At 38.0% G+C, this 22,979-nt stretch overlaps 1 protein-coding gene across 8 annotated transcripts in view; it reads left to right on the top strand.

Annotated features, from left to right (window-relative positions):
* The window catches only part of LOC114612741 (probable ATP-dependent RNA helicase DDX60), a 146,498-nt gene that overhangs the window by 14,198 nt on the left and 109,321 nt on the right, over positions 1–22,979 (top strand). For all 8 annotated transcript variants that reach the window (XM_028757764.1, XM_028757765.1, XM_028757766.1 and 5 more), the window contains 7 exons: positions 1,733–1,840; positions 2,012–2,078; positions 2,330–2,519; positions 4,042–4,383; positions 7,064–7,180; positions 16,653–16,814; positions 18,262–18,420. In XM_028757764.1, the coding sequence (XP_028613597.1) occupies positions 1,825–1,840; positions 2,012–2,078; positions 2,330–2,519; positions 4,042–4,383; positions 7,064–7,180; positions 16,653–16,814; positions 18,262–18,420 (1,053 nt within the window). In that variant the 5' untranslated portion in view covers positions 1,733–1,824. The remainder of the gene's footprint in view (positions 1–1,732; positions 1,841–2,011; positions 2,079–2,329; positions 2,520–4,041; positions 4,384–7,063; positions 7,181–16,652; positions 16,815–18,261; positions 18,421–22,979) is intronic.

The raw sequence follows: 22,979 nt of genomic DNA, 5'->3' as shown, positions 1-22,979 counted from the left end.
ATCTATCTATCTATCTATCTATCTATCTATCTATCTATCTATCTATCATCTATCTATCTATCTATCTATCTATCTATCAATCATCTGTCTGTCTACCCATCTCTATCATCTTTCATGTATTTATCTATGTATCTTTCTCATTATCACATAATAAGATCTACTTATTAACATACTTAGACATGCTATACAAAAGGCATCTGAGCATTTGACTATCACTCAAAAATATGTCATCTTGGCGTGCAGTCTCCTCTTTCCGGCAATTTACTAATGATTAGTAAATTTCAGAGTTATATATTTAGTTCTCTTCACTTCTTCTAGATGTGGTCTCTCTACATCCAAGCAGCTCATTTGTTCCAGTGGCCCCTTTTATCATTAATGAGCGAATGACCTATATATTCAGATATAGTTGAGACCTTGTGTTTGACTTCTAGTCTTTCACATTTAAGAATCTACATTACATGGCTTATTGTAAGTCTCAAAGCCAATCAAATTAAGGAGGACCATAAATGAGTTAGTGACATTTGCTTGACTTGTAGCCTTATTCCAAGATTCTGGAATCAGAGAATGCCTTAATCTATCTTGTTGCATAAACTACAATTATGTGTGTGTGTGTGTGTGTGTGTGTGTGTTATTGTATGTGTGATACATGCATGTGCATGAGTGATACATCCATGTGCCCTTGGATATTCATTTGGAGGTCCAAGGAGGCTACTGAGTGTTTTTCTCAATTTTTTTTTATTGCCTTCAGATGGGATCTGTTATGAAACTAGGAGCTTGCTATTTTAGCTAGACTCACTAGTCAGTGGGCAACAGATAGCTGCCTGTCTTCAGCCCCTAATGCTAGTTACAGAAATATGCAGCCATGCTGGGTTTTTACATGGGTGCTGGCATTTTGAACTCAGTTCCTCATGCTTTCATATCAAGTGCTCTTACCTATGGAAACATCTCTCATCCCTGAGTCCGAATCTTCAGAGTCATCCTTGACAGCCCACTTCTCTGCTCTGATTTGGTTTGTTGTCAAATCTATGTCCTACTTAACCTTTTTTAACAGCCATCAAACAAACTCACACCTTTCCAGCCTTATTACCTCAACCTGTGATTACACCAAGCTGCCCTTGTTACTTTGCCCAACAGCAGGTCTCTCTGTGTCTGCTGACAAGAACATTATTCTCACCCCTGTACTGTGCTGGAGTAAGCTCTTCAAAATGCAATACCTTCACACCTTTCAATCCTTAGTAGCTAACTATAATGAATGCCCAAATGCATGCACGCTTTGATGTCTCTCAAGCCCCATCTCCTGAACATCAAGCATTTTCTCCCACTCTCCACTCCAGACTCCTGGTTTCTTACAGGGACCTGGTTTGGTGTTCATTCCTTCATGCCATATGCTGTTACATATGTAATATATGATGTTCTTCTCTTCCCTGCCTGGACTGTTACTTTCCTTTGTTTTGCCTAATTCTTGTTTAATCCTTTAGAACTCTTTTGGGGGATTGATTTTCTTTTTTGGAACTGTCTCACATCTTTGACTTGGTCTCCTTTGCAATTTTTCCATTGCATATATGATTATATGATTAATGGTTGTTTTCTTGGTTTTTGTTCTCGGAAAACAGAGTGCACAGAGAATGTGCTCATTCTTGTATTCCTGATGCTTATTCTTTTGTTAGAGATATAGTCATTCTGGACGCTTCTGTTGATAGGAAAGTTGATCAATTTTTCTCTTTCTTTGCAGATACACCATTTCATTAATAACAACCATTGAGAAGAAACAGAGTAAAGGATATTTACATTTTTAATATTTCCCAGTTCAGGTTGGAAGCACAGATGGCAACAAGAATGGGTAATTTTTGATTCCAAATACTATTTATAGCATTAAAAAATATATGGTGCACATATTAAATAGTTAACATATTAAAATAACTGCATCACTGTTTCTTATTTCTCAAATAAAAAGAATGAGCTCCCTTAAAAAAGATTCACTGAAAAGGATCCATTCTCTTTCTTGTTTTAGAAGAAAAATGCACATGGGTTTTAGAAATGATGTCAGACACAATCTTGGAAACTATGCCAAAGGCTGAGTAAGTATTTTTGCAGTAATCAAGAATTTTGAAATAATGTGTAATATTCCCCCTTCCTGTAGAGTTATTTAGCCTTATACGGTTATTTTAATCTTCATCTGTCTCTATGGATAAAGACATGTAATTATATGTAACTGTGTATTCAATGAGATAAGAGATTAATGATAATGAAAGAATAACACTACTCCTGTTTAGGGGTATGATGTCATACATTTGGATTTTGTTATAATTCTATTTTGTTGTTGTTTTAGCTATTCCAGCTTATTCAATGATTTTGTTGAATCTGAGTTCTTTCTGATTGATGGTGACTCCTTGCTCATCACATGTGTGTCTGAGACATCACTTAAGCCAGGACAGAGTCTCCACTTCTTCTACTTGGTTGAGCGCTACCTGGTGGATGTTATTAGCAAAGGAGCACACTTTGCCATAGTTTTCTTCAAGGTAACGCAGACCAGCTGGGTTTTTTACTCTCTAAAGACTAAAGCTGGAATTCACTTAATTAACTGAAGACAAGGACTCTTGTTGCTGAAGCTGGTCTTGGACTCAATGATCCTTTGCCTCTACCTTCCAAGTGAAAAGATTTTAGATGTGTACTACCACACCCAGCTACCACTAAAATTGGTTTTATAAAATTTTGTAAATGTTTTCACCTCTGATTGGAAAGTAAAAATGTATTTTTAAAAGTGCAGAAAATGATTTGGAGGTTAAAGCCAGGAGGATTGAAGATTGAAGCCTACCTGAACCTCACACAGTGAGTTGAGTAGTCTAGTCAACTTGAAAAGTCCCTCTTAAAAGAAAAAAAAATATCTAGAAATGCAGCTTTATGGTGGAGGATTTGTCTAGTGCATGGAAGACTGTGGGTTCAATTTCCAGCACCAAAAAGAAACAAGACAAAACCAAACCAAACCAAACAAGAGCAAAGCAAAGTTAGAAAATTTCAAGGGAAGAAGAGAAAGAACAATGACCTAGCATTGCAGTGTTCAAAAATAAACACAATTAGATTATTTTGTCAAGTGCCATGAGGTGTTTGTAGTGTTTCCTTGAGCAGGCTCAGAGTCACAACAATGGGTGAAATTCTCTACAGTGGCCTCAATTCTAGTCCTCCATCTGAGAACTACTCTGCCTTCCAAACTCAGCAGGCAATTTATTAGAGTACATTGTTGGGTGTATTTGAGCCCACACAAACTAACTAACTAACTAGCTAACTAACTAACTAACTAACCAACCCTACTTTGGTATTCTATGCTATGTCATAAATACTTATGAGAGAATTCCATATTTGGTCTAATTAATACAATTTGGACAATTTCAAATACAGGTATATGTACCTACAACCATATCTTCCTCTTCCTATAGTTAGAACAGCTAAGAATCAACACTAGGATTCGAGCATGGGTTTGTTCAGTTTGGAACTCACGTTAGTGTATATTTCTGAGCATTGCTGGCCAGCAGAATTTTGCACAAGGAGCCAGGGTTCTGCTCTGCATTTACAGTTGGTTGTACAAATTTTGGTTTGCCGAGAAAAACTCATGCTGTTTAAGAAACGTTGCAATCTGGAATTATTCTCTAGAGTATCATGTTTCCCTTCAGCTCCCAATTTCAGAAAATTTACAATTTTGAGTTACTGTTTTTATAGTTTTCCTCTACTTTGTCTTCTTGAAGTGGGGTCGGATGGGAGAGTAATTATAATAATACAGGAAGGCAAAGTGTGATGAACTCTGAGTATCACATTGTTTTCAGGCTACCCATGCTCCCAAGTCCAAAGTGTGATTTATAGAATACATTTGTGATACAGCAAAATTCCAGGGTCAATTTAATGACTATGGGACATAAAAATAACCCCCCAAAATAATTGGCTGTATTATATTCCTTCAGTGATCTTAATACTATGTGTTAAGTTAGTAAATTAGTAAAACACTATATGATGCTTTTCAAATAACATACTTTACCTCTTCTGTTACAGGATGCTGAATATGCATACTTCAATGTCCCTGAACTTCTGACACTGAGGACTGCTTTAATTTTGCATCTTCAGAAGAATACCACCGTTGAAGTTTGGACTAAGTTTTCTAACTGCTTGTCAGAAGAGTGGAATATTTGCTTGGATCAGAGTTGCCCATATTTCTTGATACTGGCTGATGAAGGCCTGAACGACCTGCAGACACATCTTTTCAACTTTGTAGTCATTAAGGCTTGGGCAGCAAAGGTCAATATTGTGCTCTTCTCAGGGCAAACGTCCGACACCCTTCGTCTTTATGCATACTTTATGCAAAGCTCATATTCAAAGCAGTTGTTTTTCAAGGAGGTAATGTATGTCTAAAAGATGATGTTCTAGAATTTTATGAACATGTCTAAATTAATTCAGGAAAGATGGCTCAGTGATTAAGAGTGCATATTAGTCCTACACCCATGTTAGGTAGTTCACAACTGCCTATAGCTCCATCTCCAAGGAGATTTGACACCTCTGGCCTCTGTGTGTACTGTATTTACATGCACATACCTACAGACAGACAAACAGATGGACAGACACACACACACACACACACAACTAAAGATTAAATAAATCTTTAAATAGTAACTCTCTTGATTCAATATTGACTCTACCTGCAATAAAGAAACTATTATAGACTTAATAGAAATATATACAGTTTAACAGCAAAAACAATGAACTAATATTGACAACATAGAGAAATTGTCATACAGTAGTTCTTAACCCATGGAATATTCACATTTAACTGTCACCAAAATCCCTTGAGGCAAGCATAAGAATTATCTATATTTGAAGATAGTGAAATAGATGCTTGAACAAGTAGCCTGTTCAACGTCAACACCAAGTGAGTAGTAGAATAGAATATAAATGTTATGAGAAACAATATCACCCTGTCCTGTGTGTCCTAACATTGTGTAGTATGTGAAATACGAGTTACTAAAAGCCAGAAAGACATGAAATTGGAGGCCAAGGTGTGGCTCTGTTGCTGAGATCTGCTAGTGAAATGATAGATTATGTGGTTACCTTTAGTGAGAACACACTGGAGCAGTCTAAAGAAGGAAAGACAGAAATGGATTTATTTCCTTATAAATAACTTCAGTAAATAAATTATTTGCTTTTCAAACAATTACAATTCAAATTCCATGATGGTATTATTTTTCTGTATCAGTATATTTGAGAAATAATTTGTTGAAAATTCCAGAGTAAAGTGTATGTGTAGACTTTATAAATAAATCTAGTTTGCTTATTTCTTTACTAGTTAAGGTGAATTCTGCATATGGATATTATTCCATATCTTATCAAAGTAGCTTTAGAACAAGTTAACATGGGTCCTCCCTCCTTGAGAATTATATCATATTCACCATCACACATTTGCAAACATGCAGATAGTTGTTGTGACATGATGAGGTAGTTTATCTTGCTTTTGTTAGAATTCCTATCAGTAAAGTATTCCTAACTCTGACTGCTAACTGTGAGCAGTAACAGGCCAGGGCTCTATTTTTATACCTAGGGGAAGTATTAAATACAGAATTTATGTTGTAGTTCATTTTTCTTTTCATAGACTAAGTCTTACTGTGTAGCCCAGGCTGGCTTAGAACTCATGAAGAGCCACTTTCCTCTGTATCCCTAAATGCTGGGATTAAAGGCATGTGCTACCATACTCAGCCTGAGTTTATAGTATTCTGTTCACAGGAGTTTCTGAATCTGAGTTCTGAGAAAACTTGTAAATTTCTGCCTAGAAATGGAGGGCTTTATTTATAAAATAGTTTAGGCCATAATTCATTAACATTCACCTTAAAGTTTTTTTTTTTACATTAACCTGTAAAAGTAACCTTTATTTACCTATAATAATTGTCATCTTGTCTTGGAGGCTTACTGCCTCTGCTATCCTAGGCCTAGTCCTGGAAGCTTCAAGCCCCCATATAGTATAATCTAGGCCTAGAATATTTTCAGCCTCTGAGACTTACTGTTGAATAAGATCATCCCTTCTTAGTTATTTCTCCGTTTCTCCTGAATTGCTCTGATTGGACTCAAACTAATCTTCTGGCTCCTTCTGATTCTCTGGCTCATTCTGTTTTCACCTGTGTCGTCGAGTTCTCTCTCTGAAACCTGTCTCTGTAAAAACTGTCCCAGTAAAAATTTTCTCTGTCTCTCTCTCTCTGTCTCTCTCCCTCTCTCCCTCCCTCCCTCCCTCCCTCCCTCCCTGCTGCTCCTCAAGTAACTTGCCATTCACCATTCCTCTCTCCCGAGGGTTGGCTTATCCTATTCTGTCAGACCTTTCTCTGATTGGTCACTTTGTCTGCCACTCAATTAGATGTCACTTTCGAATATGGCTCCTTCCACCTACAAACTAATTTTTCCTTCATTGTTTGAGATTAAAGGTGTGTGCTAAGGGTCTGTCTGTATTCCAGCCAGAGGAATTAAAGGTATGTGCTAAGGCTGAATCACACCACAACTAGAAACTGGTTTTTCCAGTAAACAATACAATCTTGGGGTTCATAGTGTGAACAAATATCCTTCAACATTAACTAATTTGAAGCCTACTTGAAATAGAATTTAAAATACAGTACCATTGAAACTGTTGTTCAAAATGGTTTCCAGTGCCACTGACGACTATGGGAAGAGAGTCTAGCCTCTTAGGTGCTTGGTTGAAATTTTTCTTACTGAAACACTGAATTTTTTTTAGAGGGGAGGTTTGCAAATACATTACATTATGATAATGGTTGATTTTCTAAGTCACTGAATTGTACATTTTATATTATTTTACATTATGTATGCCTTTGTGAAACTGCTAAGATAAGGTGCTATTTTCAAAGGAAAGGTAAACAAGTATTGCCTGGAAATGTATGTGAACATTGCTGACCATCCTCAATTACATTAGTGTAAATTTTAAATTGAGAATTGCATTGTAACATGAGAGTACGTTAAATTTCTAAATTTTGTCATTGGGAAATAATAACTTTATATATGACAAATTTCATACTTTGTTTTGCAGAATGAGAGAGAGATTATGATTGTTTATGAAAGCCTGATTCAACAGTTGAAAAACTACAGAGATATGGATTTAACACCTCTGTTCGGAGATTTAAAATTCAATGATATGGAAGAAGAGGTAATAGAACTTGGAAAAACACTTTTTAGTTGAACTATATTTTTAGAAATGTGTGTGTATGCGTGTGTGTGTGTGTGTGTGTGTGTGTGTGCACACACAGGCACATGTGCTGTGTGTATGGAGGTCAGAATATAACTTTGTGTATAACTCCTACTGTTTCACCTTGAGACCAGCAAACTTCCAGAGTTTCTCTGGTCTAATGGATATAGTAATAGCCTACTGTAGCAGTGGAGAGTAGGAAAAATACTAGCCACCTTTTCCCTGTTCCTGAGCAGTGTAAAAATGTCTCCCCTTTTAAGTAGGATTAAGATAAATGTTTTTAGACTTGATGTAAGCAATATGGCCCTGAGTTTCTCCTATTGTTTATCTCATGAATGTATTAGTGTAGATATAGCACAATCCTACAGTCCCACAATCCCTTAGCTTTCTTTTGTCACATTGCCTTAACACATTCTCTAATACTGCATCCCTGGTATGTATATACTTCATCATGGTGTATTGTTTTGTTTATATGGTCTTGGGTTCTGTTTGCTGTATTTCCTGTTCAACTTTTGCCTTAGTTAGCATTGTGATACTTTAATTTTCATCATTTGTATCGTGTAATATTGATTTGTAAGGTTTTATGTTCCTCATGGAAAATATTAGAATGTTAGCACTTCCTTTTTAATATCCCGAAATACTGTCTAGATCACTGGAATTATTCAGGCTTCTTTGAAATTCTCTATTTAAAACTTGCTGTTTATTTGACCAGATGTTTTCTTAGTCATTTTTTGGTAGCTCATTGATACTGGTTTACTTAAGCCTACTAATTCTAAGAGAATCAGTTTTATACTTTGTTCCAGGAAATTAGCAACTTCACTTTTTCAAGTTTGTTTCCATCAAAGTTTCTAAAGTAGACTTTTAAAAAGCTTTGCAATTGTTTTCTGACTCAGTGTTATTCTCTGTCCTATTTTTATTTCATACATTTGTCATTTTTCTTATTAGTTTAATAATGGTTCTGTAATTTCAGTTTGAGTTTGAATTAGATATATAGACTTTTATTCTCGTAGGTTATGATTTTGTCTTTTATTTTTGATTTTCTTATTACTTTCATCTTTTTTTTTTTGGAGGAAAGTATCTTCTCACTTTTTGCTGTTAAATATTGTTTAGTGTTAGGATTTTTCTCTGAACACTACTACCATTACATCACCTAGATTTTGATAGGAAGACAACAATTTTCATCATATTCCATAGTTTATTATATTTACTGGTTTTACTCAAATTTTAAAGAAATTACATAAATTCAGTCTGTCTTTTTTTTTTCTTGCATGAATGAGTTAATAGAAAATTTAAAATTTGGGCCAGGAATGTTGGTACAGTTGTTAAGAGCAGGGGCTGCTCTTGTGGAGGACCTGGGTTAGATTCCCAGCATCCACATGGTGGTTCTCAACCATAACTCCAGTAACAGGGGATCTGATGCCTTTTTCTGATGTCGGTGGGCATCAAGAACAAATATGTGCAGGCAATACACTCACACATAAAATAAAATGAATCAATCTAAAAATTAAAAAAAAACATTTAAAAATATCTGATGAAAAACATTTCTTTAAAAATGGCATTTGCATATCTAGGGCAGATTCAGTATTTCTTGTGATTGTTCTAATTCACTGTTTAATAATATAGGTCCTTTTTATTTATTCTTGCAAGGTTTTGAAATCTCTCCTCGGTCACTACAAGTATGACAGGGAACTGGACATCTCCAGCTGTGCCATCCTATTTCTTCTTTATACATATTCTGCATTGCTATTTTCCAGGACTACTATTTTCCTTTTTTTTTATTGGATGTTTTATTTACATTTCATATGTTATCCCCTTACTCCATCCCCCACTTACCCAGGAACCCCCTATCCCCTCACCCCTCCTCCTGCTTCTCTGTCAATGTACCCCAACCTACCCACCCGACTCCCACCCCCCCACCCTCAAATTCCCACCCCCTGGGGCATCCAGCCTACATGAGACCAAGGATCTCTTCTCCCACCTATGCCCAGCAGGGCCCTCCACACTTACATATACAACTGAAGCCATGGATACCTCCCTAAGAGCTCCCAGGCTGGTGGTTTACATCCTGGGAGCTCTGGTTGGTTGGTATTGCTACTCTCCTCATGGGGTGGCAAACCCTTTCAGCTCCTACAGTCTTCATTCTAACTCCTCCATTGGGAACCCCTTGATCAGTTCAATGGTTAGCTATGAGCATCTGTCTCTGAATATGTCAGACTCTTGCATACCTCTGAGGAGACATCTATATCAGGCTCTTATCAGCATGCACTTCCTGACTTCCACATCAGCATCTACCTTTGGTGACTGCACATGGGATGGATACTCAGGTGGAATGGTCTTCATACAGCCCCTCCTTCACTTTCTGTCCCTCACTTTGTCTCCATATTTGCTCCCTTGAGTATTTTGTTGCTCCTTCTAAGAAGGACCGAATCACCCCCACTTGGTCTTCCTTCTTCATGAGCTTCGGGTGGTCTGTGAGTTGAATCTTGGGTAATTCAGGGTTCTGTGCTAATATCCAGTAATCAGTGAGTTAATACCATGTGTGTTCTTTTGTGATTGGCTTACCTCACTCAGGATGATATTTTCTAGTTCTATGGATTTACCTAGGAATTTCTTGAATTCATTGTTTTTAATAGCTGAGTAATACTCTATTGTGTAAATGTAGCACATTTTTTGTATCCATTCCTCAGTTGAAGGACATCTGGGTTCTTTCCAGCTTCTGCCTATTATAAATAAAGCTGCTATGAACATAGTTGAGTATATGTCCTTGTTATATGTTAGAGCATCTTCTGGGTATATGCCTAGGAGTGGTATAACTGGATCCTCCGGTAAGGCTATGTCCAATTTTCTGAGGAGCTGCCAGACTGATTTTCAAAGTGGTTGCACCATCTTGCAGTCCCAGCAACAATGAGGGAGTGTTGTTCCTCTTTCTCCACACCCTCGCCAGCATCTACTATCTCCTGAGTTTTTAATCTTAGTCATTCTGACTGATGTGAGATGGAATCTTAGGGTTGTTTTGATTTGCATTTCCCTGATGACTAAGGATAACGAACATTTCTTTAGGTGCTTCTAGGCCATTCGAGTTTCCTCAGTTGAGAATTCTTTGTTAATCTCTATACCCCATTTTTTAATAGGGTTATTTGGTTGTCTGGAGTCTAATTTCTTGAGTTCTTTGTACATATTGGATATTAGCCCTCTATCAGATGTAGGATTGGTAAAGATCTTTTCCCAATTTGTTGGTTGTCATTTTGTCCTATTGACAGTGTCCTTTGCCTTATAGAAACTTTTCAATTTTATGAAGTCCCATTTGTCAATTCTTGATCTTAAAGCATATGCCATTGGTGTTCTGTTCAGGAACTTTCACCCTGTGCCCAAGTATTCAAGGCTCTTCCTCACTTTCTCTTCTATTAGTTTCAGTGTATCTGGTTTTATGTGGAGGTCCTTTATCCATTTAGACTTGAGTTTTGTACAAGGAGATAAGAATGGATGAATGTGCATTCTTCTACATGTTGTCTTCCAGTTGAACCAGCACCATTTGTTTAAAATGCTGTCCTTTTTCCACTGGACAGTTTTAGCTCCTTTGTCAAAGATCAAGTGACCATAGGTGTGTGGGTTCATTTCTGGGTCTTCAATTCTATTCCATTGATCTTCCTGCCTGTCTCTGTACCAATACCATGCAGGTTTTTTGTTTTTTTTTTTTATCACTATTGCTCTGTAGTACAGCTTGAGGTCAGGGATGGTGATTCCTCCAGAAGTTCTTTTATTGTTGAGATTAGCTTTCACTATCCTGAGTTTTTTGTTATTCCAAATGAGAGTTAGAGTTTTTCTAACACTGTGAAGAATTGAGTTGGGATTTTAATGGGAATTGCATTAAATCTGTAGATTGCTTTTGGCAAGATGGCCATTTTTATTATATTAATCCTGCCAATCCATGAGCATGGGAAATCTTTCCATCTTCTGAGATCTTCTTCGATTTCTTTCTTCAGGGACTTGAAGTTCTTGTCATACAGGTCTTTTACTTGCTTGGTTAGATTCACACCAAGGTATTTTATATTATTTGCAACTATTGTGAAGGGTGTCATTTCCCTAATTTCTTTTTCAGTTTGTTTATCTTTCATGTAGAAGAAAACTACTGATTTTTTTGAGTTGATTTTATAACCAGCCACTTTGCTGAAGTTGTTTATCAGGTTTAGGAGTTCTCTGGTGGAAGTTTGGGGGTCACTTAAGTATACTATCCTATCATCTTCAAATAGTGATATTTTGACTTCTTCTCTTCTTATTTGTATCCCTTTGACTTGTGTTTGTTGTCTAATTGCTCTGGCTAGGACTTCCAGTACTATATTGAATAGATAGGGGGAGAGTGGGCAGCCTTGTCTAGTCCCTGATTTTAGTGGTATTGCTTCAAGTTTGTCTCCATTTAGTTTGATGTTGGCTACTGGTTTGCTGTAAATTGCTTTTACTATGTTTAGGTATGGGCCTTGAATTACTGATCTTTCCAAGACTTTTATAATGAAGGGATGTTGAATTTTGTCAAATGCTTTCTCAGCATCTAGTGAGATGATCATGTGGTTTTTTCCTTTGAGTTTGTTTATATAGTGGATTACACTGATGGATTTCTGAATATTGAACCATCCCTGCATTCCTGGGACAAAACCTACTTGATCATGATGGATGATTATTTTGATGTGTTCTTGGATTCGGTTTGCTAGAATTTTATTGAGTATTTTTGCATCGATGTTCATAAGGGAGATTGGTCTGACGTTTTCTTTGTTGGGTCTTTATGAGGTTTGGGTATGAGTGTAAATGTAGCTTCATAGAATGAATTGGGTAGTGTTCCTTCTGTTTGTATTTTGTAGAACACTTTGAAGCGAATTGGTATTAGGTCTTCATTGAAGGTCTGATATAATTCTGCACTAAAACCATCTGGTCCTGGTTTTTTTTTAGTGGGGAGACTTTTAATGACTGCTGCTATTTCCTAAGGGGTTATGGGACTGTTTAGATGGTTTATCTGCTCCTGATTTAACTTTGGTACCTGGTATTTGTCTAGGAAGTTGTCCATTTCATCCAGGTTTTCCAGTTTTGTTGAGTATAGGCCTTTGTAGTAGGATCTGATGATTTTTTGAATTTCTTCAAGTTCTGTTGTTATGTCTCCCTTTTCAGTTCTGATTTTATTAATTTGGATACTGTCTCTGTGCCCTCTGGTTAATCTGGCTAAGGGTTTAATCTATCTTCTTGATTTTCTCAAGGAACCAACTCCTGGTTTTGTTGATACTTTGTATAGTTTTTTTTTTTTGTTTCTATTTGGTTGATTTCAGCCCTTAATTTGATTATTTCCTGCCTTCTACTGCTCTTGGGTGTATTTGCTTCTTTTTGTTCTAGAGCTTTCAGGTATGTTGTCAAGTTGCTGGTGTATGCTCTCTCCAGTTTCTTTTTGTAGACATTTAGAGCTATGAGTTTTCCGCTTAGCACTGCTTTCATTGTGTCCCACAAGTTTTGGTATGACAAGCCTTCATTTTCATTAAATTCTAAAATGTCTTTAATTTCTTTCTTTATTTCTTCCTTGACCAAGTCATCATTGAGTAGAGAGTTGTTCAGTTTTCATGTGCGTGTGGGTTTTCCATTGGTTTTGTCATTACTAAAGAGCAGTCTTAGTCCGTGGTGATCTATAAGATGCAAGGGATTATTGGATTATTTCAATCTTTTTGTATCTGTAGAGGCCTGTTTTGTGACCAATTATATGGTCTATTTTGGAGAAGGTACCATGAGGTGCTGAGAAAAAGGTATATTCTTTTGTTTTAGGATGAAATGTTCTATAGATATCTGTTAAGTCCATTTGGTTCATAATTTCTTTTAATTTTAAAGTGTCTCGGTTTAGTTTCTGTTTCCATGATCTGTCCATTGTTGAGAGTGGGGTGTTGAAATCCCCCACTATTATTGTGTGAAGTGTAATGTGTATTTTGAGCTTTAGCAAAGTTTCTTTTATGTATGTAGGTGCCCTTGCATTTGGAGAATAGATGTTCAGAATTGAAGGTTCAGCTTGGTAGATTTTTCCTTTGGTGAGTATGAAGTGTCTTTCCTTATCTTCTGTGATTACTTTTGGATCAAAGTCAATTTTATTTGATATTAGAATGGCTACTCCAGCTTGTTTCTTGGGTCCATTGGCTTGGAAAATTGTTTTCCATCCTTTTATTCTGAGGTAGTGTCCGTCTTTGTCACTGAGGTGCATTTCTTGTATGCAGAAAAATTCTGGGTCCTGTTTGTGTATTGTGTCTGATAGTCTGTGTCTTTTTATTGGGGAATTGAGTCCACTGATGTTAAGAGATATTAAGGAAAATGATTGTGGCTTCCTATTATTTTTGTTATTAGAGGTAGAATTATGTTTGTATAGCTATCTTCTTTTGGGGTTGTTGGAATATTACTTCCTTGCTTTTTCTAGGTTGTAGTTCCCCTCCTTGTGTTGGCGTTTTCCATCAATTATCCTTTGAAGTGCTGGGTTTGTGGGAAGATATTGTGCAAATTTGGTTTTGTCATGGAATATCTTGGTTTCACCATCTATAGTGATTGAGAGTTTTGCTGGGTATAGTAATCTGGGCTGGCAATTGTGTTCTCTTAGGGTCTGTATGATGTCAGTCCAGGCTCTTCTGGCTTTTATAGTCTCTGGTGAGAAGACTGGTGTAATTCTTATAGGTCTGCCTTTATATGTTACTTGACCTTTTTCCCTTACTGCTTTTAGTATTTTTTTTGTTTTGTTTTTGTGCATTTGATGTTTTGATTATTATATGACGGGAGGTATTTCTTTTCTGGTCTAGTCTATTTGGTGTTCTGTAGGCTTCTTGTATGTTTATGGGCATCTTGTTATTTAGGTTAGGGAAGTTTTCCTTAGTAATTTTGTTGAAGATATTTACTGGCCCTTTAAGTTGGGAATCTTTGCTTTCTTCTATACCTATTATCCTTAGGTTTGGTCTTCTCATTGTGTCCTGGATTTCCTGGATGTTTTGGGTTTGGAGTTTTTTGCATTTTGCGTTTTCTTTGACAGCTGTGTCAATGTTTTCCATGGTATCTTCTGCACATGACATTCTCTCTTCTATCCCTTGTATTTGGTTGGTGATGTTTGTGTCTATGACTCCTGATTTTTTTCCCTAGGTTTTCTATCTCCATGGTTGTCTCCCTTTGAGATTTCTTTATTGTTTCTGTTTCCATTTTCAGATCCTGAATGTTTTTGTTTAATTCCTTCTTTTAGTTTTCTTGCAGTTCTTTAAGGGATTTCTGTGTTTCCTCTTTAAGGGCTTCTACCTGTTTATTTGTTCTCTCCTGTATTTCTTTAAGGGAGTTACTTATGTCCTTCTTAAAATCCTCTATCATCATCATGAGAAGTGATTTTAATTCTGAATCCTGCGTTTCCGGTGTGATAGGGTGTCCAGGGCTTGCTATATTGGGAGAACTGGGTACTAATGATGCCAAGTAACTTTGATTTCTGTTGCTTATGTTCTTGTGCTTGCCTTTCACCATCTGGTTAACTCTATTGTTACCTGCCCTCACTGTGTAAGACTGGAGTCTGTCTTTCTAGTTATCTTGCTTGTGTCAGAGCTCCTCAGAGTCCAGATGTCTCTGTGGTCTTATGATCCTAATCTCCTGGGTGGAAGAACTCCTGGGACTCAGGCCACCTCTAGGATCTGGAAATCCTTCTGCTCTGGGTGTGGTGGTTCCTCTAGGATGGCTCCGGATATGATGTCTCCACAAGTGCAAACCAGCTAGGTGTCTGCTGCTCTGAGTGCAGTGGCTTCTCTGCTGTGAGTGCAGTGGTTCCTCCAGGATGGCTCAGGATTCAGTATCTCCACAGGAGCAGACCAGCTATGTGTCTGCCCCAGCCAAAAGAACTAGGCAGGGGCAGAAGGGAAGTTGAATTCCGGAGGGGCAGGGTTTGGGTAGCTGGTGGGTCCTGAGTGTCCCTGGCTCCCAGATGTAACTCTGAGGCGTAGGGAGTGAGATGGGGTTCTTGCTCACTGCTCTGAGTGCAGTCGTTCCTCTAGGATGGCTCAGGATTCGGTATTGTCACAGGAGCAGACCAACTCTGTGTCTGCCCCAGCCCAAAGGACCCGGCAGGGGCCCTATTTTCCTTTTTTAACTAATGTAGAAGAGGTGATTTTGTGCAAAACACCCATAAAAGCACTCAGTACTTTCAGAAAGTTGATTGCTATTATATGAGTTACTTTTAATCATGTAGATTACCCACACTGCTATGTACACATGTGTTTTAAGAAAATGCCTGGAAAGTGTAGCTCAGTGATAAGAGAACCAACTCTTTTGCAGAAGATCCTAGGTCCATGTCTAGTACCCACATAGCAGTTCACAATTCATTTGTACTCCAATCCCAGGGAATCTCTTACTGACTTCCATGGGCACCAGGTACATGTATATATACATATATACATATGGTCATATTCATAATCATAAAACATTAAAAAATAAAGTCTAGAATGCATAAATTTTTTTGTGAGTAACCCAGTGCCTTGGTACACATAGGAATACAGGGTATATTTAAATTTCATCAATAGAAGTATAGCATTTAGATTCAAGAATGTGATGGTCTTGATATTCTCAATACTTTTTCTTATTATGTCTGGGTTGTATAATGTCATTACTCAGAGGCAAGACTCACACTTTTTGATTATCTTTTAAGTGACATCAATGTATTTTACAGTAGTCAGGCTATGCTGGATGTACAGCCTTTTTGTTACTTTTCTAAATTATTGCACACATAGTTTGTGACTTCATTAAAATTTGTACAAGTGTTATTTTATGGATGTATGGACATATTTTTTGAGTGCCAAACATTTAAATGGTTTGAAGGTTTGCTTTTACAAGTAATTCTGTTATGAACACCTGCATGCATGTGTCTTTTGATTTTGGATTGTTCTTTTAGTTTAGCTCTTTAGAACTTAGATGAGAAATGTTAGTATATTGAATGGCAATTAAATGTATTGTCCTATGCCATTACCTAAACTTTTGTGTGTTTATAACCTCATTAGGAAAGCATGTGAGGAGTTGCATACCTTAATTTCTGAAATTGTTATTAAAGTATTAAAAGATGAAAAAGCACTTGATAACACAAAAGTAAAAAACCTTGGAGTTGGTAAATTACTAAAGAATTAAACATTTTTTTCCTGTTTTCTCATTATTTGTGTTTCATTAGAGAATAATTATTGAAAGAGTCATGGATTTTCTTGTTGATTTATAGGTTTTTTTATGTGCATGTATTTGTTAACAGTTTCGTTAAAATGTTTTAAAATAATTTTATTAGTTTTACTTGTAATTTTTTCTTTTTAGTGGAAATAGCTCCAGTTTCCACATCAACTCATTTCTTACTATACAATCACTGATGAGTAAATATAGTTTTCTACATGTCATGACCTGTTACCATTTTCTACTGTGTCAGGTATGTGAAATTGTATCTCTGCTGAAGGAACTCTGGCCAGAAGGATCTGACATCCGACGTGTCTTTTGTGTCACCTCATGCTCTCTCTTCTTGGAAATGTACCACTGCTACTTAGAAAACAGAGAGAACTCAGCATCTCCACAGATATCCAAAGTCGAACAGGTGTGGTTGGTCACTGGGATACAGGTTGTTACACTGGGATACAGGCTGTTACACTCAGATACACTATTGATTTCTACTGTTGCTTTTTAAAATTATTTTTTAACCTACCATTTTCCCCATGTGGCACTAGTATTATCTCTTGTTTATATGAACTCCAAAAATAGGAAAATCCATACAATTCCTGTTATAAAGAACTATACTCTTCAATGATGTAGAGTGTTACATACAGGTCTTTTGTGTAAGACCTATTTAGCTTAAGTCACTCACAGGCAGGCAAAGGAGAAACTACCTACTACGTGCTTTGTTGTTTTCTGTGCACAGTGCATGAAATATTCAGGAAAGCATTGCAAGATAGATATTGTTATTTCTAGTCCACATTTTAAAGATTTGACTTTATGCCTTTGAGAGTAACAGTCCTCTATCTCAAGATATTAAATAATAATGTAGACTGAATTAAGATTTAGCTAGTGGAAAGTTCTCACTGATAAAATATACTCTCACATTGTGGTGTCTTGATACCCTACTAGCTGGGGAGGGACTACTGTTCTTAGGTATCTTCATTGCAAAAAGTGTCAAGAATCTGGTGGCCAGTTGAGGTTTAACTATGACTAAACATTCATCTCTGCATATATGTGCTCATGGGCACATAGGTAAACACACAGGTGCATACACTATGTTTATGTAATCTGAGTACTATGGAATCTCAGCTTAAGAATCCCATTAACTTTCTTGATTTCACAAATGGACAGGGAAAGATTTTTAATATTTTGCTTTATAGTATCTCCTTAAATATAATTTTTAATGAAATTTTTCTATGTGATTAGACATCTTATTTTAAATCATCCCAAAATCATGATAGTGAGTCAAACTTTTTTCTTTGGAAGTTCCAACCATTAGACCCTCTCTGTCATCCTAGAAATGTCCCAATGAAGTCTTCTTGCTCTAACAAGCCAAAAATGTTTGACAGTAGTGAAGGTGTCCTTGTCCCATGATGCTAAATATGTCTACTTATTTATCCTTGTTGTCATTCTGCAGTTACATGTTTCAAATGCATCACTAGCCTGCTGACCTCATGCTGGTAGTTCATAGTATTGCCTTAGAATATGACACACGGATAGAAGAGAGTACTTATTATGTAGCCCCAACGACTCAACGTCCTATGAAACCTTTCCTTTATCACCTGGTTTGGTAGCTTAAACATGGTGTCCCTGAAGTACTTAATCATGCCATACACCAATTGCTACAAAGCTAGAAGCTTCCTTTCTCGTTTACCTCAAGCATGTTTAAATGCAGCATAGTTTCTGGCTACATACTGACTCTGAAGTAGAGAATATGTGGTTGAGGAATTCTCACATAGGGAGCTTGGTTCCAGAGTTTGTCCTTCTGAAAACTGAGTGTGTTGTCTCCCAGCCTGCTGTTCTCGGTTCACCATCTTTATTTCCTTCAGAAAACAGGTAATTGCTTAACCCTGAAGGACATGGAAGACTTTTGCAAGCTACATTGCCTCAGCGTGGCTTTTATGCTCCATTTACCTCTCTCCCAGAGAGCTCACTCGAGATTCATCACTTCTCATTGGATTCAGGACCTCAAGATTGTCTTAAAAATGGTAACTAGAATCTTCATTCACTTATACTTCCGTCTTAACTATGTGATACACAAAAAGCACAATAACCTTCGAGGCAGATTTACACGGTGCAGTGTTAAATGTTGAGATCTAGAAGGGTCAGCTCACTTAAATCAGTCACTTGGACGAGTTTTAACAACTATATTAGGTAACAGTAACAAGCATCATGGCATGTATCCAACCCCAGGAGCAGCTTCTAGAGATTTTCCTTCTTAAAATTCTTGTCAGAATTGAGGCTTTATGTCATTAACTAGAAAGTTCCCAGTGACCAACACATTATCCGTTGAGAAGGACCTGAGGACATCAATACAATGCTTTATTTTTTTTTCCATTACAGATTATGACTAGAGAGAATACTGAAACTTTAGGAAAACTGAAAATAAAAATTTCTCGAGAGTCTTCCATGCAAATCTTGTGTTAGAACCTGTTAACCCTTCAGTTTAATCTTTTTCATTTTAAATTCACAGATTTTTCTGTTGAAAAACTGAAACTTTCAATACAATAAAAACTGATTCAAAAATGAATATAAAGTGGTTGTGGCTGTGCTACAATCCCAGCACTTACGGGGCTATGACAGGAGGAGTGCTGCAAGGTCTCAGCCAGTGTATGTTGCACAGTCTGTCTTGGAACAACCTCAATTACACAGTGAGACCTTGTCTCAAAAGAAAAATTCTTTTTTTCAAGTTTGTTTTATTCTATTTTATTTTATTTTTATTTGCGGGGAATGATTAGCTAATGCGTGGTCATGAACTTGAGTTCTTGAATCTTGTTGGGCTGTTGTGATTCCCACATCTCCAAGGAGACTGGAGCATGAGAATCTTGACTGAGTTCACTCCACATGTAGCATCGGGCTGGCACTACAGGCTCCACCTGGCAAGGGGAGTTCTCACTCAGTCTGAAGTTCTGCGGGGGGGTGCAGAGCTCTTGGATTGGGGATCCTTGGGCCAGGAGGCGGATGAGGACCAACTGGTCTCAAGCCCTTGGGCTCTCAGACACTGCTGAGAGGCCGTGGAAGGACCAAGACTGGGGGCGTGTGGGTGTGCAACTGGCTGGCCCACAGCGGAGAGAAATGAGGGGGGTGAGAGAAGAAAGGGACCCTGGAAATACCCTGCAGAAGAGATCCAGTTAATATACTCACTTGGCAGACTCGAGTGGCCCGGTTAGCTTGCTTGAAGAGGCGGGCCTCTGTGGTGGAACACAGGGAGGTCCTCAGGGGAGTACAGCAACTGTGACTACAGCAGCTCATTAATGGCCTTCTCCACGGTTCCTTACAGTGTGGCCCCAATGATACGAGAAAGTCCATGAGTTTTACAGGCTTTATTTTCATGGCTGATGGTAGCTGGATCTGGATGCACACCCCCCCATCCCCACCCCCACCCCCGTGAAATTCAGGGCAGACCTGAGTTAAATAGGGAGGGAGAAGGGGGAGGGTCTGAGAAGGAATGCTTAATTGGCTACGCCCTCTGGCCTTCAGGTATCTCATTAGTATGTAAATCTCTTGAGGCTGAGGCCTGTAGTCATGCCCTCTACCTGTGCTCTTTGTGAGGGGCTGAATTGGCCTATGTGACTGAATGGTACAGGTTAAAGGAGATCTTCGCCACGTGTCAGTAGCCTGGATTCTGGGAGCACGTTGGAATAGATGCCCCGTCCCTCACAGGCCCTGTTGGGTCTCCAGGCTAGTTCCAGCCAGCGATTCTACCAAAACCTAAGCTATCCTATCATGGTCCCACAATTATTATTTTTTTTAATCTATTTTTACAGTCTAGTAGTTATCCTTCTCCTGGTCCATCCTCTGACTATTCCTCATCCCATTCCTCCTCCCCGTCTCCTTCCCACTCCCTGGGGCCTCAAGTTTCTCAAGGATTAGGTGTGTCTTTTTTTACTGAGGCCAGACCAGGCAGTCCTCTGCTGTGTATGTATGTGTGTGTGTGTGGGGGGGTGAGGGTGCACCTCATATCAGCTAGTATGTGCTGCCTGGTTGGTGGCTTAGTGTCTTTCTTTTTCTTATGAGTTCAAGAAATATCTATTAAATTACTATTGATTGTGTCCTCCCATTGTGGTCCAAAATCTCAAAATCTATATAGTCCTTCATCTTTTCAATGTGCCTCTGTTCTTTACTTAGGTTTCCCTGTTCACTTTGGGCTGTCAGGAGTAAAGTTGCTAAGGGTATCCATATAATTTTTTTTCTCTTTACATGTTCGTATTTTCTTTCCAATAGTTATATCTCTCTCTATGTACATATGTATATATATGAATTAGCTATGTGTACTTTATTTTAGGATCCTGAGCTAGTCAAGGAACGTGTCTTATGCCCAGTAGAATTAGGAAATATGCTCTTCCAACCTAGGACAGAGTGAGGAAACCACTCTTCATGATGCATACCCAACTCTTTCAGACAGCTACATTTTATAGAGAAGGCACATTGAAAAATTACCATGAAGGAAGAGCTAGAGTATTTTAGAATCTGATAATGAAAAGGTCTAACCAAGTTTGCAGGGGTTTCTCTTAAGAAGTTATGTGACCCAAATACTGAAGAATGGGTAGGAGTTAGCAGGGTAGAGAGAAACCATATTCTTAGAGAAGAAACAGTCTATGTGATTGTCCTGAAGCTAGATAGCATGGTCAAGGAACTGAGGTCCATTAAGTATATCAAGGGACAAAAAGAAAATGGATTTGGTGATGAAGTGGAGGTGAGGAACAAGTTATGTAGCAGCTGATAGGTCGGGATACATAAGTTCACTGTAAGTTCATTGGGCAACTACTAAATGGGTTTAAGCACGCTAATGGCACTTTCATTTTTTGACTTGTAATGTAGACCACATAGTGTAGATACAAAACTGGATTTGGGGGAATTAGGGGACTGTTTGCCAACATAACTGCTGATGGCGTTAGAGACTAGGGAAGGGACTATTGAGCATTCTATACTTGAGTCTCTGAGGATGTTTCTTCTGTAGCATACTGAGGAGTGACTTAAGCATAATGAAGGCAGCTCAGCTGCATGGTGAGTGTCCCTTTCTTAGTCAGTGAGGGATAGTTCTCCTGTCAAAGTCCAGCTTGGGAGATGTGGGGGAACTTCATGAGGTGTATTGATTTGAGTGCGAATAAAAAGGTGATTAGGTTACATTACTTTTACTTGATATTGCTTGTATTACATTTACTATCTTAGCACCATGTGACTGGGGTTGGAAACTGAAGGTCATGTATAGGGCACAAGAGTGATGGTTCAGTTGGTAAAGCACTTGCTTCAAAAGCCTGAGAGCCTAACTCTGTGATCTTTAGTGTGTACAAATCAAATCGGGTTCAGTGATGCTCACGTGTAATGCTAAGGATAGGTAGATGGAAAGATTGTTCACTGGCCATCTAGCCTACTTGGTCAAGTTCTAGGCCAAGGAGAGACCCTGTCACATACATAAAACAGACTATACCAGGAGGATGTCTCCTGAGGTCATTCTGTTGCCTTCACACACCTGCACACACCCAGACCATACCTATAACCATACAAAAGAGTGTCAGAATATATGGAATATCTACACTGGTGAACATTCATAGCTGTTGTAATGGAATTTTTAAAGAGTTCTATGGGGCAGTAAATACAAGACATGGTAAAGATGGCTCTATGTAGATGCTGTAGATTTTTAAAAGGAAACACTGTGTCCTAAACCCCATAGGTGCATATTTCTCTAGATGCTTTGTTAGTCCCCAGAAGGCAGCAGACTATGTGTTACTGATGAAAGGCAGGAAGTCTCTACTTCTGGGTCCTATTTTCTTTTAAACACTTTATTATGAGTCATTTTAGGTTAATATATTAATTCTACTGATGTCTGTAATTAAAGTAAACATTATGGCAGTAGTATTGTACTTTGGCTTTTGTTATAAACTTATTTCTCAGTTAAAGTGATAGTTTTGTAATTGAAATCTGGAGCTAGTGTGAATACTGTACATGTAACACAGACTTGAATTAATGCCTTCTATGTACAGCTGTTATTTGTGAAGAATTTTTGACATTTTTTTAATACACAAAGAAGTGCTTTAGGTCAAAAGACATTATAAGAATCTTTAAATATTTGGCAGTGTTCTAAGATGGTCTAGAAGGAGGTACCTGATCACAAATAGCAGCTTCTTTTTCTTCTTCACATTGGGAAGCACTAAATTGTTATTTTATTCTTTAAATTCACTTTATGTATCTATTATAGCTCCCCTTCTTCCTCTCTTTCCAGTCCTACCCTTACAAATCCCTCCCTCCATTGCCTTCTCCCCTTCTCCCAAGAGATGGGGAGCTCCTCTTGGGTACCACCCCACCCTGTGGCATCTAGTCCAAGCATGTCTTAAATATATCCTCTCCCACTGAGGCCAAAGTAGGCAGTCCAAGTAGGGAGGGAAGGGATCCAATGGCAGAGAACAGAGACTGAGAGAGCCCCCATTCCACTTGTTAGGTGAACCACATGAACACTAAGCTGCACATTTGCTACAAATGTGTAGAGGGGTTGGGTACAACTCCTGCATGCTCCCAGTTGCTGGCCCAGGCTCTGAGCCCCATGGTC

This window comes from Grammomys surdaster, unplaced genomic scaffold (genome assembly GCF_004785775.1).
Source record: "Grammomys surdaster isolate TR1022 unplaced genomic scaffold, NIH_TR_1.0 126182, whole genome shotgun sequence".
Taxonomy (NCBI): domain Eukaryota; kingdom Metazoa; phylum Chordata; class Mammalia; order Rodentia; family Muridae; genus Grammomys; species Grammomys surdaster.
The sequence above is the reverse complement of the archived record's forward strand: the minus strand, read 5'-3'. Positions and strand labels throughout refer to the sequence as shown.